Source organism: Macrosteles quadrilineatus, unplaced genomic scaffold, assembly GCF_028750875.1.
Source record: "Macrosteles quadrilineatus isolate MER2022 unplaced genomic scaffold, UCM_ALF_1.0 Scaffold_4__1_contigs__length_99947679, whole genome shotgun sequence".
In the NCBI taxonomy this organism is placed as follows: Eukaryota; Metazoa; Arthropoda; class Insecta; order Hemiptera; family Cicadellidae; genus Macrosteles; species Macrosteles quadrilineatus.
Window position 1 is genome coordinate 76,298,004 of NW_026542597.1, and position 17,788 is coordinate 76,315,791.

General features: G+C 33.8%; 1 protein-coding gene across 9 annotated transcripts in view; it reads right to left on the reverse strand.

The window, feature by feature from the left end:
• Positions 1-16,850, reverse strand: part of LOC128993328 (basement membrane-specific heparan sulfate proteoglycan core protein-like) — a 357,588-nt gene extending 340,738 nt beyond the window's left edge. For all 9 annotated transcript variants that reach the window (XM_054417150.1, XM_054417154.1, XM_054417151.1 and 6 more), the window contains exons 1-2: positions 16,718-16,850; positions 4,863-4,971 (exon numbers count right to left, since the gene is read on the reverse strand). In XM_054417150.1, the coding sequence (XP_054273125.1) occupies positions 4,863-4,934 (72 nt within the window). In that variant the 5' untranslated portion in view covers positions 4,935-4,971; positions 16,718-16,850. The remainder of the gene's footprint in view (positions 1-4,862; positions 4,972-16,717) is intronic.
• Between the last annotated feature and the right edge of the window lie 938 nt (positions 16,851-17,788).

Genomic DNA, 17,788 nt, shown 5'->3' on the forward strand with positions numbered 1-17,788 from the left:
CTGCGTTGAAACTGTAATTCAACAGACTTTATGATAAATAAGAACAAGTATTGTTTAAATCTCACGTCTTATTTAATTTTTACCCCTATGGTTGTATGATAAAATAATATGATATTTCATAACAATCAAATATCCATGAAAAATATCTCATAAAAAATAAAAATTGTATATAATTATTAACATACATTTATGTGACTTCTAATTAATTATACCTTTGCTAACCTCGTATACAACACACTTATCACATACAACCCCAATGTTTCGTATAAACGTGTATGACTTATAAATGAATTATAAAATTAAATAACACAGACAGCTGGAGCGTATGCAGCCCTTGCAGTTGAGATATTTATAGCACCACGCCATCCCTAGGGTCGTCCCTAAGGGAGGTTCTAATCGTGTAAAGTATCGAACTTTACTTGTGTTTTTTTTTTTTCAAATACACAACCTTTAAGCAACCCTTTATACGCGTTTCCGAATAAAATTCAACAACCTAACTTTTATGTCTAATATAATTAATTATTCCTAGTAAGAAATTAGGGAATATCTTACTGCAGTAAATTTGTAATTTACTTTTTTGAGGCTAGGTAAAATTATTAAATTAAATGTAAACTAAAATCACGAATTTCTTGAGTTCTACAGAATCTTTAACTGAATGTGAAAATAATTTGCATTAATGCAATCTAGGGGTTTTTTCCAAAATACAAGGTTATAGAAAATCATAGTAAGTATGCAAATAAAAGGCTATATTTTTTCTCACTAACCGCTTAAAAAAAAATTCGTGTATTGCCATCCAATTTTTGAATATTTTAAAAAAATCTAATAATTGCATCAGATTTTAAATAATTGTATGGAAATAACGACTCATCGCCAGAGTTCTGTTATACATGGAACATGGTTGAATAATGTGAAATCACCAACACGATTTTTTATTAAATTAATCTTTGGTTACAAGTTTTATTTTCTCACAGTTATTGCATTTTTATCCGCCATCCTATCTAAGGGAGATCATAAATGTGAGTTTGTAATGTTCAATGCACTCGTTGCATTCGCGGTAGTTTTATTGCACCTGAGGTCAATTTCTTACAAACTCTTCTATAAACTCGGGACAGAACCAATCAGACAAAACTTTATTAGTAAAATACATATTATTCTCTTCGATATCTTTAATACTTTTAATACTTTTTAATGAAATGGTGACCATACAAGTAGGTATTTTAAGCCAAGTATGAATGGAGATGAGTGTAGGATGAGTGGCGCGATCTTGTATCCATGGAACATACTTTAAACATGAAGTTAATCTTCCTCGGAATACAAATACAATATTCTCAAATCACTAGGAGCAGGGCCTCGCTAAGCATATGCTAAAGTTCGTTTCTAATTAGTTCTTGGGTGCCTCCAAGTCAAAAGTACCCATCTATAAGACCCCCTGGGGCTCAGACGGCCTGTTTATGGCCAATAAACCCGCCAATGACGAGTTGGCGTTCTGCCCTGGACTCGCGGCTGGTACACATGCTTCTGGACGATGGCGCGCCAGAAAGTGATGATAAAGTGATAATTTCAATAACTTCAACATTTTAATTTAAAAGATAGCTAAGTAGCTAAAAGTTTATAGTGCTCGCCGGACAATCAAAGAGTCGTATATATCCTGAGAAAATTCAGCAACTTTTTGATGGATTAAAACTGGACCTTAAGCAAGCTTTGAATTAAACAATGGTTCTGGATTAATCAATAGCTGTACAAAAAATGACGGATAATTTCACTCCAATCAGCTTTATCAAGTTTTCGTTCTAGTTTGGCATGATTAAGACGATAGTGTATAAAAATGAACACAGTATTTTACAGCAACACATTTGGTTGAATTTAAGTATTTTTCTTGTTCTAAAACTGGTTACAGGATGGATATTGAATCTCTAATTCACTCTTCTCTACATTCAACTCAAAGATATAACTCCCTACACATCTGTAGGTTAGCCTCGGATAGTTTAGCCTAGGATGACACTGACACAGCAGTAGGTAAAGTAGTTCCTTGAAATTTTGAATAGTAATAATGGGTGCGTCTCAAGGTCCATAGACTCATCCTAGTCCTGGCCACGGCTGAGCTCTTCACAATCAACCTAGTCAAATTCAATATGACATTTGTTGGAATTTTTCTTTCTAGGCCAATAAAGTGTTGCAAAGTTTAAAATAGTGAATAATTCATATATTGATGATTTAATAGCTGGAATTTTTATGTTGTTTAAACACATTATTCTTCGTAAGAAAGGAGCACACTGGTTATATTATTTATCTAGGAGTCAATGGGATGTAAATAAAAGCATCATAAACAAATTGGTTAACCTTATAAAATAATTCAAATTCCTGTTTTCGTGTGGAAAACAACCAGATGTGATATAAAAGCCAGAGAGATTGAGGCAAATATTTAGATTTATCAGCATATTCCAAAAGCAAGGGTCAATGATATTCTTGATATCGTCTCAATATCCATTCCCTGTTTACCATAAAAGTGCATTTCTCGATTATTACAAAGTAACAAATGCAACTAAAAGGATTGGCTGAGATTTTTCGACAGAGTAATAACATTTCCGTGAGTTCTGTTGGTGAATTACACCACAGAATAATCATATAACATGTATATCTCTTTACTCTGTGTATACGTAGTAAGTATCGTACGATTGCATTTCGAAATGTTAAAACTTCGTCTGATTAATAAACGAAATTAAAATATCTTCAACAAAGATTAAGTAAAACTTCAATTTTAGCATTGCATTTCTAAGTACTACGAGCATTAAACTATAAAAATACTTCCAAAATGCACAATATATTACATGTCAAAATTAATTGCAACAAATTTTTGTCACAACGACTTCTTCAGTTTCTCATAGTCGGTTACGATCATTCCCCCTTTAAATTTATTGTCTCGATACCGATTTCCTAGGGGGGAAAATACCCAAGAGTAATAGAGAGTGAAAAATTAATTGTTCACGTATCTAAAATCCTGATACCATCCAAATTAGCATAGTTCCCTTCATAATCTAGACATGGGATGACCTGAATCCGCCATGTGGGTGAACCAATGAGAACGACCGATAAGATGTAACATTCCCAGTCTGCAATGCTGGGTTTGGAAGCTGTAACATTCTGGTGATAAGGTTGATAACAGACAGACTTTTTATCACTTCGTGGTGTAACTTTCACACACCGTCCTACCTAGGAGATACCACAGGAAAGCTTCGTACAAACTTGTAATGTAGCTGTGGTGCAACAATTCAGAATATGTATCATTCAATTCAGTCAATGATTTCCCTTTGTAATCTTACCCTGGTGGATTGCCCAGCTTCATAAAGAAGAAAATCTCAACGAATTGGCGACTTGAATTTAGTTTTAAAAAGGGAGAAATTATTTTTACTTGAAGGCAAACCAACCCATTTTCATTGTACAGACGGTTTGTTTTACAATGAATATTCACATTAATATGATATATGAATATGATCAATGATAAATATGATCAATATGAATATTCATATTGTGATTCAGTATTTTTTTAGTAGTCGAGGAAGCAACGAGAGATTTTTTCCATGCGTTCGCCGACAAGGGAGAATCCTAAAAGTACGCGATTTCAGTTTTTTTTCGAGTTCGCTTTAAGATCACGGTTATTTCAATTTAAGCAAAGCCAACGGCACACACTCTCCATGAATATCAACATTTACTAAACAAAGCTCTACAAGTCGTTTAATTTTGGAAAAAATGTGTGCTTCACTCTGGAAAAAGTCTTGGGAAACTCCTCAAAGAAGTGCGCATGCAAAGTTGACTAAATTGTTGTTTAATTAGCGATCTACTAGAGTAATTAGGTCATTGATAAGTTGTTAAATTCGACATACTCGAGTAGTATTTAGAGTAGTAAAAATCTCTGTGGGGTGTAGGCCAACATCTTCTGCGTGATATTCAAAATCAACTTGAATCTTTGAAATAAAATAGCTCTACAATATCAAACAACTAATTAATCGTGTCACAGTACACTAATACACCACAGCAATAGTAGCGACAGCTGCCAACTTCGTAACCCTTTTATCGACACTCTTCTTATCATCAGCACGTTCTGCGTTTTATGCAACTTGACCTCAGCAGTGAAATGACTCATCTGATGCAGCAACTGTACTGACTTGGTCGAATGCAAGTCATCTTGCGTTGGAAAACTATATTGAAACTGATACGTTGGTTCAACATTGAATGCATGCTTTTGCCATCTAAATCGAGTGGTAGTTGTTGCAGAGGTAACGTTGGCTCGCGTCACGATTATAGTTTCTATATGAACTTTACTATACGCAGTTGCTATATGTTACACCGTGATAAAATACAATAACACGATGAGAAGAGCAAAAACGATATTGAAACAATATTGTAACTAGTGTAAATGATTCTGAAGATAACGAAAGTATTTGCCCAAGTTTACGCTTAACACCCCAGTACAAATAACGATCTCACCACACACAAAAAACTACAAAAAACTGAAATCTCGGTACACTCCAGTCCAAATGCTGCTGGAATCTCGCGCTAGAAACCCCTATACACACCATACACTATTTCACGAAATAGTAAAAACGAAAATATCGTTTTATCAGTCTCAGTAGGAATTACAATCTCGCTGGACACCCATCAAAAACCATCTTGGTCTCGCTAGACACCCTAGTAAAAACCGCGACCTTCCGTATACACCCCTTTAAAACTTATCACTCAATAGACACCCACGTAAAATGCACATACTCGAGATATTGTTACACAACAGATTAACGTAATAAGTCTCCCCTCTATACATATTTCTTCTATGATGAGCTACAAAATAGATAAAATGAAAGTCGTACCTCAGCGTGTGACGGTGTTTGCAGCAGCGCCAGGGCTAGACACCCCAGCAGCACCAGGCGTCCAGCAGCCATCTCTAGTCACAGACACTGCTACTGTCGATCAGTCATGCTGCAACAGACAAATCAGTCAGTTATAAAATAAAATAACACGAGGAAGATGGAATTCAAGTAAACAAGTATAATTCAAAATCAGATAAAGCAGTTGGAGAAAAGAATCTTACATAGAGTGAGGAGTGTCAGCATGGAATGTGAAAAGTCAAAATCATGAAGAAGAAAGTAAACACAAAATACCCCCGCCGCAGCAAACCTGCAGACTAAGCGAATTTCCATTTGACTGATTGGATTTACACTGAAACTGAAATGTCTACTTAAAAATATAACATTTATTCCCGATTTAAATAGAATTAGTTTAACAAGTACTTAGGTTTGCTGCATCAGGGAGGGTAAAACTGTTTTTTTTTTTGTAAAATGTTAATAGTTAGTAAGAAATAAAAACATTTTCCAAATTTGATCAAAATATGTTCATAAACAAGCAAACTACAACAGTTTACTCATTCTCCATAAGAATAACATGGGAATTTTAAATTTAAAATTTTTTGGAATTTTCTCCGTAACCATTAGGCGCATAATAACGCTTTAATATACTAAATTATTTGTTTTTTGAAGCTCTACAAAATGGTTTGGAAATTAATTGCTAAATTTTATGTTCTTTGGGTCAAAATTGGGAAAAACCTATTTTTACCCCGTAAAACCCCCCGTAAACACCCGATCCCATGGTCCGATCATGCTGGATCGCGAACTCGTTCGAATAGACGTAGGTTTACACGTTTGTACCAAATTTCATCAAAATCGGATCATTTTTGCTCGAGTTATCGTGCTGACGGACACATATATATATATATATCTCTTCTAATATATAAAATTCTCGTGTCACAGTGTTTGTCTGCAAACTCCTCCGGAACGAATTCACCGATCGTTATGAAATTTGGTGTGTAAATTCTGTAGGTATGCGAATCGGACGTAAACTATTTCCCGTTTCGAAATTCTTAAAAGGGCTCCGCCCCAGTGGCTCTGGAGTTTCCCATGTTAACCTTATGAGAAATCGAATTAATGAATCTTAACAGCTGTTTCAATTAAACAAGTTGGTTCTGTTCTATGATGTTCAATAGCATTAAAGTTACAAGGATTACCAACAGGGTGCAGCACTATTATTTCTTTTACATTTATGACAACAGCTAATTTGCAACCAAAAGGTGAGTGAGCGTAGCGAACGAACTTCAACCTGGAGGCGAGTTAGCGTAGCGAACGAGCTAACCTGAAGGCAAGTGAGCGCAGCGAACGAGCTCCAACCTAAAGGTGAGTGAGCGTAGCGAACGAGCTCCAACCCAAAGGTGAGTGAGCGTAGCGAACGAACTTCAACCTGGAGGCGAGTTAGCGTAGCGAACGAGCTCACCTGAAGGCAAGTGAGCGCAGCGAACGAGCTCCAACCTAAAGGTGAGTGAGCGTAGCGAACGAGCTCTAACCCAAAGGTGAGTGAGCGTAGCGAACGAACTTCAACCAGGACGTGATTGAGCGATGCGAACGAGATCATCTTGAAAATTAAACGTAACGGTACTTTCTTTCCATCGGTCTGTCTTAGGGGAAACCTATAACTTAGGCGATACGAAGTTCGCCGGGTCAGCTAGTATATATATATAAACCGTATATTATTTTCTTGCATTTTTAGGGCTACTAATATAATAAAATTAAAACATATATAACAAAGTACCCTTTTAGTAATTATTTTATTTTTCATGACGACATGTTTCGGAACTAAGTCCATTGTCAAGTCATTTTTACCATAACCTCATTCTTTAAACTAACAAAATTAAAAATATAATCATATGTAAAAATAATAAAATATGTTAACTAAATCTTAATACATTTTGGTATTAATTTTTTTTCATTATACTATATGAATGTTTTTCTTTCTTTCCTTAGTTTTTCAATTTTATCGTAGATAGGTTGGTTTAATTTTGGAATCATTGTGTTGAGTATGTTGTTGGGGTCCTTTTTGTTGTGTATATAAATATTTAGCTCTTCTTTCACATTAAGTTTCTCACGTTCTTTTTCAAATTCTAAAATAGTTAGATTGTCTTTCATGTTTTTATAACTGTGGTCTGTGTTCATTATATGGTCGGCGAAGTTCGACTTCATTGATGTCTGATTTTTTGATTTCAATGCTTGTAGATGTTCCTTGAATCTTGTTTTAAAAGTTCGAGATGTTTGACCTATATAATACTTGCTACAGTCACTACAGTTTATCTTATAGATTCCTGATTTGTTGTACTTTTCGTCTTCATTATCTTCTGTGTGTTTGATTTTTTTATTGATTAATTGGAAAATATTGTTCTTAGTTCTGTAACTTACCCTTATATCCGAATTTTTAAACGTATTTCTTACTGCTTTAGTCATATATTTGTTATAAGGTATACATATATATTTCTTTTTCTCTTCATTTTCCGTTGTTTTATTTTGCTTTTGTAATTTGTTTTTCAATTTATTCTTTATCATATTGTCTATCATTTTTGCCCTGTAGCCATTTTTCTCTGCTAAGTATTTAATGGTATTTTTCTCTTTTTTGAAATTTTCTTTATTCAAGGGAATATTAATAAGTCTGTGGATAAGTGAATGGAAAGTAGCGATTTTATGACTCCAAGGATGATTAGAATAGTATGGAATAATGATGTCTGTGGTCGTAGGTTTTCTAAATATGTTAAATGTATGTCTGTTGTTATTTTTTGAGATTGTAATATCTAGAAAATTTATTTGTTCTTTTTGAACCTCTCCTGTAAATTGTATTTTTGGAGATAGGTTATTAATATATTTTAGTAGATTATTAGCTTCATTTTCATTTCCTTTGAATAAACAAATTATATCGTCTACATATCTGTACCAGTATTGGATTTTATCTTTAAATGGGTTACAATCATTCATTATTTTGGTAGTTTCCATTTCTTTCATGAATATATCTGCCATTATTCCAGATAGAGGGGAACCCATTGGTACACCATCTTCTTGCAAATAGAAAGAGGAATTGTAGCTGAAATAGTTTTGTTTCAGTGTCAATTGTGTAAGCTGAATAATATCTTCAATTTCTTTTTTGTTTAATATATTTTTCCCAAAAAAAACCGTATATATATATATATATATATATATATATATGAATTTGAACGGATGGTGTTTTTGGCCTCTAGGGACCTCAAAACGAAAAAAAAATCGGTCCCGCGTCCAGGTCTTACCATGAGTACTACGGTAATAGCTTATTCCCTATATGGGAAATTCGCTAAAATAGGATTCAAAGACAGAAAGAGACAATATCGGAAAAGGAAATAATTATAGAAAGAAGGGAGTACTACTTCCCTATATTTTACATGAAATCTTAAGAGGAAATCAACGTTGATAGAAGAAACACAGGAGGAAGAGTAAACAACTTTGCTAGAAGAATGACTGGAAAATGAAATGTTTACTTTGGCTAGAGGAAACACTGGAAAAAGGAATGTTAACACTGGAGAGAGGAAACGTCAGAAATAAGAGTTGACTCTATAAAGAAGAAAGTCGACATTAGAAGATGATATTATAAGGGAAGATATAGGGAGAGGAATCTGTTAAAGACAGAAAAATGTTTATGTTAACTCTACTAAACTAGTATGAGCACTAAACTAATAATTTGATAGCCTGCTATATAAAGCATTAATAACTTATCTCAAATGCTTCAGGAATATACTACTCTCTTGGTACCGTTATTGGTTAAGGGAAGTAGCCTTTAGACACAACTCTTTTTTTATGAACCCACTTAGTTTTAATGCAAAAAATATACCTACTTAGTTGATTTCAAAGCAATAATCTACACCTACTTAATTAAACCACGATGTATAACAAAAAGTCCTATTGATATAATATTTCTTGCACTTACAAACCCACATAAAATAAATTATCCGCAACAGCCCATGACGCAATCGCTCAAACAATCCAATTCGCAGACTCTGACACCCAAGGAAATAGACAACTAAAGTTACGACCACTAAACTCAAATTAACTTTTAACCGACCAAACCTTGGGGCCAATTATCACAATGAGTTGTGACTATTTAAAACTTCTCATCAGACCACCGAAAAGGCAATAAACTAAGTAGGCCGTGAATATAAAAGAGGAGGACATCACCGCTAAATGTGTCCCAAACTGGGGCGGTGACGTCAACAACGTAACTCATCTGATCTGGTACAATGGGAGCCGGGGCCTACGTGGACGTCTAGCTTTCACAACACCTAAGGCAAATAAGGCAAAAGTTGCGTGCATGTCTGAAGACTTATGAAACGATCGATCATATTTAATATTTCAAATAGGATTAGATAAAGATATTGGGTATGTTTAGCCAAAGAAAAACGCGATTCTGAATAGTGCAAGTAGACCTCACGGTCGAAAGGGCCGATCTAAAACATAAACGTTACTTTCAATTTAGAGGTTTACAAACAGAAAACACCAGTGAAAAGTCAATGGTTCACTGATGGTAGATAGATCTTTTTGGTTTAAATTATTTTGAATTTGTTACCTTCTACATAGGTCTTAACCTGATAAGAACCACTTCTCAATCTTGTCTCCTGCTGATACATAAGGATGATAAGTACAAGGAATCTATATATTAATAGGCAAGCATGTTTCTATAAAACATTTTTTCTCAGCTCGTGTAAGGAAAATCTACGCATATTGTTAGAAAGATATTTTCCTGTAGATGTGCAGAATCCGTTTAAAAATTAAAATAGGTTCAAAAATAAGCAAAAAGATGAATTTAAAATAAAAAAATTAACATGGGCCTTATGGGTTGCTATGCTGGTGACAAAATAAAAACGAAACAGAAACAGAAATCCAAACAAATGAAAGAAATTCCAATCACATGTTTTATTTACATCGTAGGGTGAAAATAAAGAAGTCTTAACATTACATATTTTTGGTCGAGTTTTCGACCACTGGACGACCTCTAGTAATGCTAAACCTACAATTTAAAAAACCTATTACTTGTTTTAACTTATTTTTCGTACTTAAAAAAATCCACTATTTTGAATTTTTTTGGGGGCGGGGGTTAAAATAGGAAAGTGTAACTTTTTGAAGTTTTCTGGTTGGTTTTGGGCCAAGACCTATAATCGTGCCAAATTTCAGGTCCCTAGCTCTTCTAGAAGTATGTTAGAATTTGTATACCTGATCAGTGAGTGAGTGAGTCAGTGAGTTACACATGCGGCTGTATATTTAATTAGATAAAACAAAACGAGATTTTTGTAAACCTTCGCTCTTTTGTAGTACTACTGTGCAGAGAAATAGACCATTCATTTCAAAACTAGCCATAAAAAAACAAAGAAAAACATTAACGTACTGAAACGTAAAGTTGCCTTCCAACACATACAATGACTAACTTCATACTTTACAATAGGATGAGTAGTCTACTTGCAGTATAAAAATATAACGGTTTATAGGAAAATTAATTCCAAAAATTTTCCAAGAGAGAATTATTTTGAAAATTAGTAAAACCAAATACGTCAAGTATCGAGATATTTCGAGTTGAATTAAAGATATTGTGTCACGATGTACAGTTACGTACAAAGGACATTTACTCTAAAGAAATTCTCTTGACAAAGCTTAAAAAAACTCTGGAATTTTCTTCCTCGGCCACAATGTCTACGACCCCAGCAAGAAGCGGCCTGAATTATAACACTGAGGGTATAAACTATGCTCAGGATTATATATGACGTAAGGCTTAGTGGATCAGGACAACTCACTGTTACTCCACAAGACTTACACGAGTTATGAGTTCACAAGAGACTGTTGTTGGAGTAAATCAAATGTATTGTTGGAGAAATGTTACTGAGATTTAAACCCTTAGGTTAGCGGCTTTAAGGACTATCTTGTTGGATTAGAGTAGTAATTTATGTAGTAGAAGAATAAAAGTCATGAACTGTCAGTGTGGAAAATCGTAAATTAATCTTGAATAAACTATGTGTGGTCATGTTCCGTACGTTCTAGATATACGAGTCTAACATCAAGTAAGCTGAAAACTCCTCTTGATACCCACCAACATTAAACACACATTTGTTTGCGATTTGTATATGCTAACACCACTATTTGAAGGTTCGGGCCCACCAAAATCTACAGATTCAACCATAAACTAAAAATATATAGATAAACAGTGGACATTATTATCATTATCATTATGAGATGGGGACGCCACCAGCTGCGTATTTTAACCCAAACACGAGTGAAGGATGAGTGTAGAATGTGAGAATATATATGTAGCTTTATATTCATTGCTTTTTTACTGACTAAGATCACCTGTTTCATCAGTCAGAGTCTTATTTAAAACCCAAAGACCGGGGACAGCAGGGTCCAGTTTCGTACCTTAAACAAGCTACTGACTCTCAGGATCGAACCGGTGACCTTTTGATTATTTGATAGGTTTGCCAGCATATGATATCATAGACAAATCTCCCGAGAGTCGAGAGTTCGACATATCTAAATCTGTAAGGAACCCCGACTATGATCTAGTAAAGACAATTTAAGTTAATTGTGGTTGTATAGTATGCATTTTTTTTGGGGGGGGGGGGTGTTTAAGCACCATACATTGACTAAATCCTATCACGGTAGACTCTTGTCTTCAATTCAGAAATGTGTGCTAGCCAGAGGACTCCACAATCCAATTGCTGTTGTCAAACATGTCTGTTCATTCATTATGTCTAAGCTGGCTTTATAAAAACACTATGGATACTATTTCGCGTTATTTTTCAGGTTGTTGATAATGTTTTGCTTGTGCTTCAATTAACTTGCCTTGATCCCCTTTAGATTTTTCTTCAACCAAGTAACCCCAATAATGCCATCAACAAATCTTATACATTTTCCGATTCAATAACATGTAGGAAAATAAAATAGATTGACCACGGACGTGAAACGAACTGAACGTTGCACAAAACATACTGTACACTACATGAAACAAATTTTACACAAACTGAAACAAACTGGATACGACTTGAAACAAACTGTAATTACTAATACACCCCATGACAAATACGGTATGCAGTGTTCTTTCCAGCCAAGTATTGTCGGAGTATGTCGATCAGATAGTCGCGTTCCTGTCCCTCTATTCGCTCTCACGGCATCACGCTAGTCTGAATGCACAAATGCACCGCGCCCGTCCAAATATGTGTGTGAACACCATACTGTGCCTGGTTTACAAAAAATATACGTTTAGAAGTACCATTTAATTCTAACACTCATCTCCATCCATACTTGGCTTAAAATACCTAGTTTATATGGTCGCCATTTCATCGAAAAGTAGGCTATTAAAAATTATAAAGTATTAAAGTATTTCTCAAAATCTTTGTTTCATCCGCATATGTGTGAGAACAGTCAACTTTATGAATTGTTCAAGTTTCGATGATTCCGCTTTGAATCTTTGATGGCGACCTTAAAACAGCGTAGTTGTAGACTTGACGTGCTGCATTAACGCATAATAACACTCGTTGACGTAAATTAAAAGTTGGATCGTATAAGTAAACCTACGTATATTTGAGTAAGCCCAGTCCGAATTACAGATATGTGTTCCCATTTAAAAATTAATTTGTAAGTGGGTATTATAATACCACAAAACAGGTATAATACATCAAAGAAACAAACCATCAACCCACCTTTATTAAAATTAACTTTAACAATAAGAACGCAAAAAGTAGCTTTGTAAAATCAAAGAAGCTAAATTAATGAATTGGTTTTTGATAAAAAGGTTTTTACAACTGTCGAATGATAGTTTATAACCACTCGATAACAGTTTTTAAGATTAGCTCGAATCGATAGCCTTTTTAAATCAAAACACTTCGATGGTTTTGGCGTCAATCGTGATTGGAAAGAAATCAATTTTTATCTTAGAGAGAGACTATAGGCACAGAACTCTGTGGAGCCGGGTGAACGGCCGTTCGGAATCCCAGACGATGAGGAACATAACCTCAAAATACCGCCACTTGAACAGCTGATCACGCCGGTGTGATTAGCTGCTGCAATCAGCTGGTTAGTGGTTACAGACAGGCTTCCGGATACCGCGGAAAATCTCGTACTATATGAAGTATGCCGTGGTTGATTATGCATTTATAGTGACAACAAAAAGTTATCAGAAAGCACTCATTAAAATGACACAAAGGCTGATATGTTTTGTTATAAAATTATACAAACGATTGTATTGTAAAAGTATTACATAACGCCAGATGGATAAAAAGAGTTTTTTTCTATTAGGGTTTACATAGTTTTATCCTCCTCGCCCTGGTTTAGAATGTTGTAAACGAAAACATTAAGTAGAAAATACGTTTTTACCCTAAAAATGCCACTAACTAGGTACTGCCTGGAATAATGATAATAATTTTGAACAAACTAACATTGTATTGTGCAACAAAAAGTGTTGACTTAATTAGATCGATTTTCTAATAACATTAACCATTCACTTGGAACCAGTTTGATCCTTTCTCTGTACTCTTAGTCAATTATTAGAATAAAACAGTTTAGCTGCATCGACCATGTTTCTCTTGACTCAAATAAAAAATAATCATAACTTAATTCTTTTAAGTTATGATTATTTAGTACCAGATGCACCTCTAAACCTTTAACATTATTGTTTGAAATGAAAGGCACAAAGACAAATATAACTTCACAGTTTTGTACTGACGTATTTTAGCCGAACTTATAGGAACGGCTTAGGAAACTATTACTATTAGAATAATACAGCCGGACTTAGTTACGATAAGTATTTTTTCTTGCAATTGACATATCTAAGGCAAGTTAAAACTTGTTTATTTTTCTTTTAGTTTGAACTACCTAAAGCTTTAGAGGTGGTTTAGAGGCGCATCCACCGAAGGGTTATGTCCGTCGCAGCGGGTGCCAAAATCAAGAATGTTGTATTTTAAATATTAATAGTCCTCCCTGATTCTGAAATTGTGTAGTTTAAAACCGAATGTCCCTGATTCAACCGACTGGGTGATATAGCCATTATTATTTTTTATTTAAAAATCTGTCTTTTAAAGGAGACTTTTAAAATCTGAAAGTGCATTAATTATTTATGTCTTATTTATCTAAATGGCGAGACGTTTTCTAAAAAGTTCAAATGGGCTTCAGTTCTACAAGTGTACGGAATATGAACATTAATTTAAAATTTAAGACTATTTACTATATTCTTCCCTGGTGTTTTTTACTAGATAAATAATTAGTTTTTAAGATCTATTTGTTTGTAAAATGTTATAGCTTAATACAAACTAGAAGGAACCATTTAATAGAAAAATATTTGTATATAAAAATATAAAATATAAAATTGTAAGTATATATTAAATAAGCTAAATAAATAAAATTGTTTGCTGGATGTAGAATAATTGCACACAAAACATGAAATGATTCACTCGTTTTGTACAAAGTAAAAATCCCATATTTAACTACTATGACCCTTGGAGAACTTAAGATAAGCGACTAGGCCTTTTGAATAAAATGAAAGTGATAAACTATGTAAATAGCTTTAATTAGTAGCCAACACCTTAATTATTATTCACTTCTACTTTTAAATACTCACTACTTATATTTTACTTTTTACTACTTCTTATTATCACTTACTGACACTATTTGTTACCTACTGTATTTGATACTACATACTTACTGAAACTGTGAAGCTTTGTAGCTATCTTTTACTACAACTTGTTATAACTTCATGTTATTTCAATACTTGTTACTGTAACTACTTAACTATAAATTGTTAATGTGAGTATTCTTTATAAACCGAAACGACACGAGAAGTGTGCATAAAAAATGGATCGAATATGTTAGAGAGAAATTCGAACTGTACACACCTACAAATGCGAAACGCTACTTACTGGACCAAACATTAGTTTATCTCATTTGAAACCCGTACAAGAATCTGCAGAAGAATGTGATGAGAAGACTGAATCTCTGTATGTAGGCCTACACCAGCACTATCGCGTACTACAGGTTCATGGTTCAGCCCACGCAGATCTGGCATTGATAATTATAGTGTTAAAAACCCCTCCACAGGACAATGATGTTTCTTGTTTAGACTTTGAGGTAAATACTTTGAAAGGCGTCGAAAACTCTTTTGTTGCTTAATTCAGTTCCCTAATAACTCGAAAAATGTGTAGCTTCATTTAATGTAGGGAAATTATTGAAGGCAATGTTAGCAATTTATTAACTAAATAACTGGTATTCGTAAATTGTAAATTTTTATATCTTAACACATATTCCTTGTCAAGTAATGTTAAAGTAGAAAACGTTAAAATATTTTGAATATTTTGAAAAACGAGCTTGAGAAGCCGATAAAGTGTAAAAGAAACTAATTGGATAATCTTTTTGCAATACAAATCGACTAAGTGAAGAATAAGATGCGAGAGAGTACAAAAAATCCAAAATATGTTAGCACCATCCATAACATTAATAGAATATACCAGGGTAATTTTTTGGTTTATTAACAACAAAATATAAGAACATTGACTACGGTACATTGAATGAATTAATCTGTTCACATAGCACATAGCAATAGCAAAAATATATCGTTTGCAAATTTTTTTTGAAGACATTGACATAGACCACGCCCTTGTCTTCTTAATAAATTCTTATAACTAAAACACGATTTTTTTATAGAAAGATTGATACGTTAACTGAGACAAAAGAAAATTAATTTTTTTCATTTGTTTTCACCTTCCACGAATAATAACATTGCTTGAAATAGAAAGACGAAATGTTCTCAAGTTCGTATTTGATAATCGGTTAATTAATTGAAGTATTTATTTAAGATTCAGTCTCTAACATTATAGTGTGAACTACGAAAAGAGGGTTTAAAATGTCATCTTGCAAACAGCAGTAAATGCTTACTAAAGTTATAGCTGTTGGAGCAAAGGACTTAACAACTTTTACAATGCTTTCAGAATGTATAGAATGAACAAGCTGTATGCTTCATTTGATGTCACGAATAGCATTTCAAATCAATGTTTATTTGGTCGATGAACGAAAATTAAAACTTGACACAAAAGTAATTAAAACTTTGAAAAATTGCACAATAGCTCTGGAAGGTACTGTCAGACGAACTACGGGGATAATAACACTTAATTCCAAAAAAAGGTAAAATATTCCCAATTTCTTAATTCTAATAAAAAAAAATCAAAATACCGTACTGTTATTGAAGTTTTGTTCAAAAAATATATTCAAAATGGGAACAAAACAAAAAAAAATTAAATGTATATATACTCAATGCTAAAAAGTACAGTAGGCCTACTTTTATATTTTCATCCACTAACTGCTGACGCTTAAAATTTATGTAGAACTTTGCTATTCTAATTTATTAATTTCATATATTAATCTTAATTTCAAAAACTTCATATATTTACGTTTTTACAGATTAAAAGTCTAAAATTTTAAATTATTGCAAAATGCCGATTATGTGAAGAATTATCAGTTGAAATCAAAATAAGTTTAGTTTTGTATGTTCAATCTAATTATATCCTTAGTTTGGGTTTATAAACATTTTACATTGAAACCTGGGTGTTGAGAAAATAGTTGAAAACTTAAAAACGTCATTGTACACTTTCGACCAACTGCAGACGAAATCCAAACCGCGTTTTGAATCTGTCACAAAAACGCCGTCGCAAAAAATCCCCACATACCTAAAATTCCTTATCCATAACAAACCTCAAAACCAAAACCCCACTGAAATCCTTAACAGTCAACCCGGTTGGTAAAAGTTTAAGTGTAAAAAATTCAAAACATGTTTAAAACTAGAAAATATTCTGTTAACTCACCTTTTCCCAGAAAACTAACCTATAAAACGTATTGGAACGCGCACACTTCACGCCGCGAACCGCTCACACACTCAGCTCAAACACTCGTCTTTTTGTGGAACAAAGACCGAAGACCCCGGCACATGTGATCGGGTAGGCGGAATCCCCGTTCAGAGTCTAGCGTCTCGCGCTCTTCTGGCGGCGCCGAGGGTGCTGCTATCGTACGGCGGTCGACGGAACTACCAGCGCCGCGACGACACTAGCGCACCATACGGCGCGTGGCGCAAACACTGCATTGTTGTGGCGATTGTTGCTACAGTCGCCCAGCGAGTTTGAAAGTCGTGTTGAACAACCACACAGTACTGCGAGTGTGTATTTTGTTGCATTTGGTGAAATATGAAGGTTGTTGTTTTGTGTTTTGGCATGTTTTGAAGTTGACTAAATATTACTGCCTCGCTAAAAAGTGAACTTAACCCTTTTGGCTAAAGAAAATAAAACAGAAGTCAAAGAGTCAAACACCTGTTTCAAAATTAAATTGTTGATAACCAAAATAAATTAGGAGACATTGACATTGTAATCATTGTAGAATTATGATAAGTGCGAGTAGATTTTTCCTCCTATAAAATCCTTATAATAATGCTCGATAATATCATTAAGTAACAAAAAAATAATCGACAACAATTTTAGCCTTTACAAATATAGTATGGATCAAACTACCAATTCAATTACAGCATTGTTAAGCAATAATTTTTGGTTGTGTAAAGTGGGGGTGAAAAAATTATTTTTAGAATTTAGACAAAATGTATTTCCCCCCCTCTCAAATTCCCATAATGAAGATGATAAATATAAACCCTAAGTCTGGGATGAAACAACCATATTTAGCCTATTTAACTATACAGTTCTTGCTTGAAAAAGTTACAATTTAAGACCATTTGGGAAAAAGTGGTTCTGAACCACTTAAAAACAAAGATGTAACAATAGATATTCCAGAAAAAAAGAATCGTACAAAAATTAATTATATCTTTTAAAATCTTTGTTCCACCCTTCAAAAACCCGTTCCCACATGATTCATCGCTGTAATTTAATTTCTAA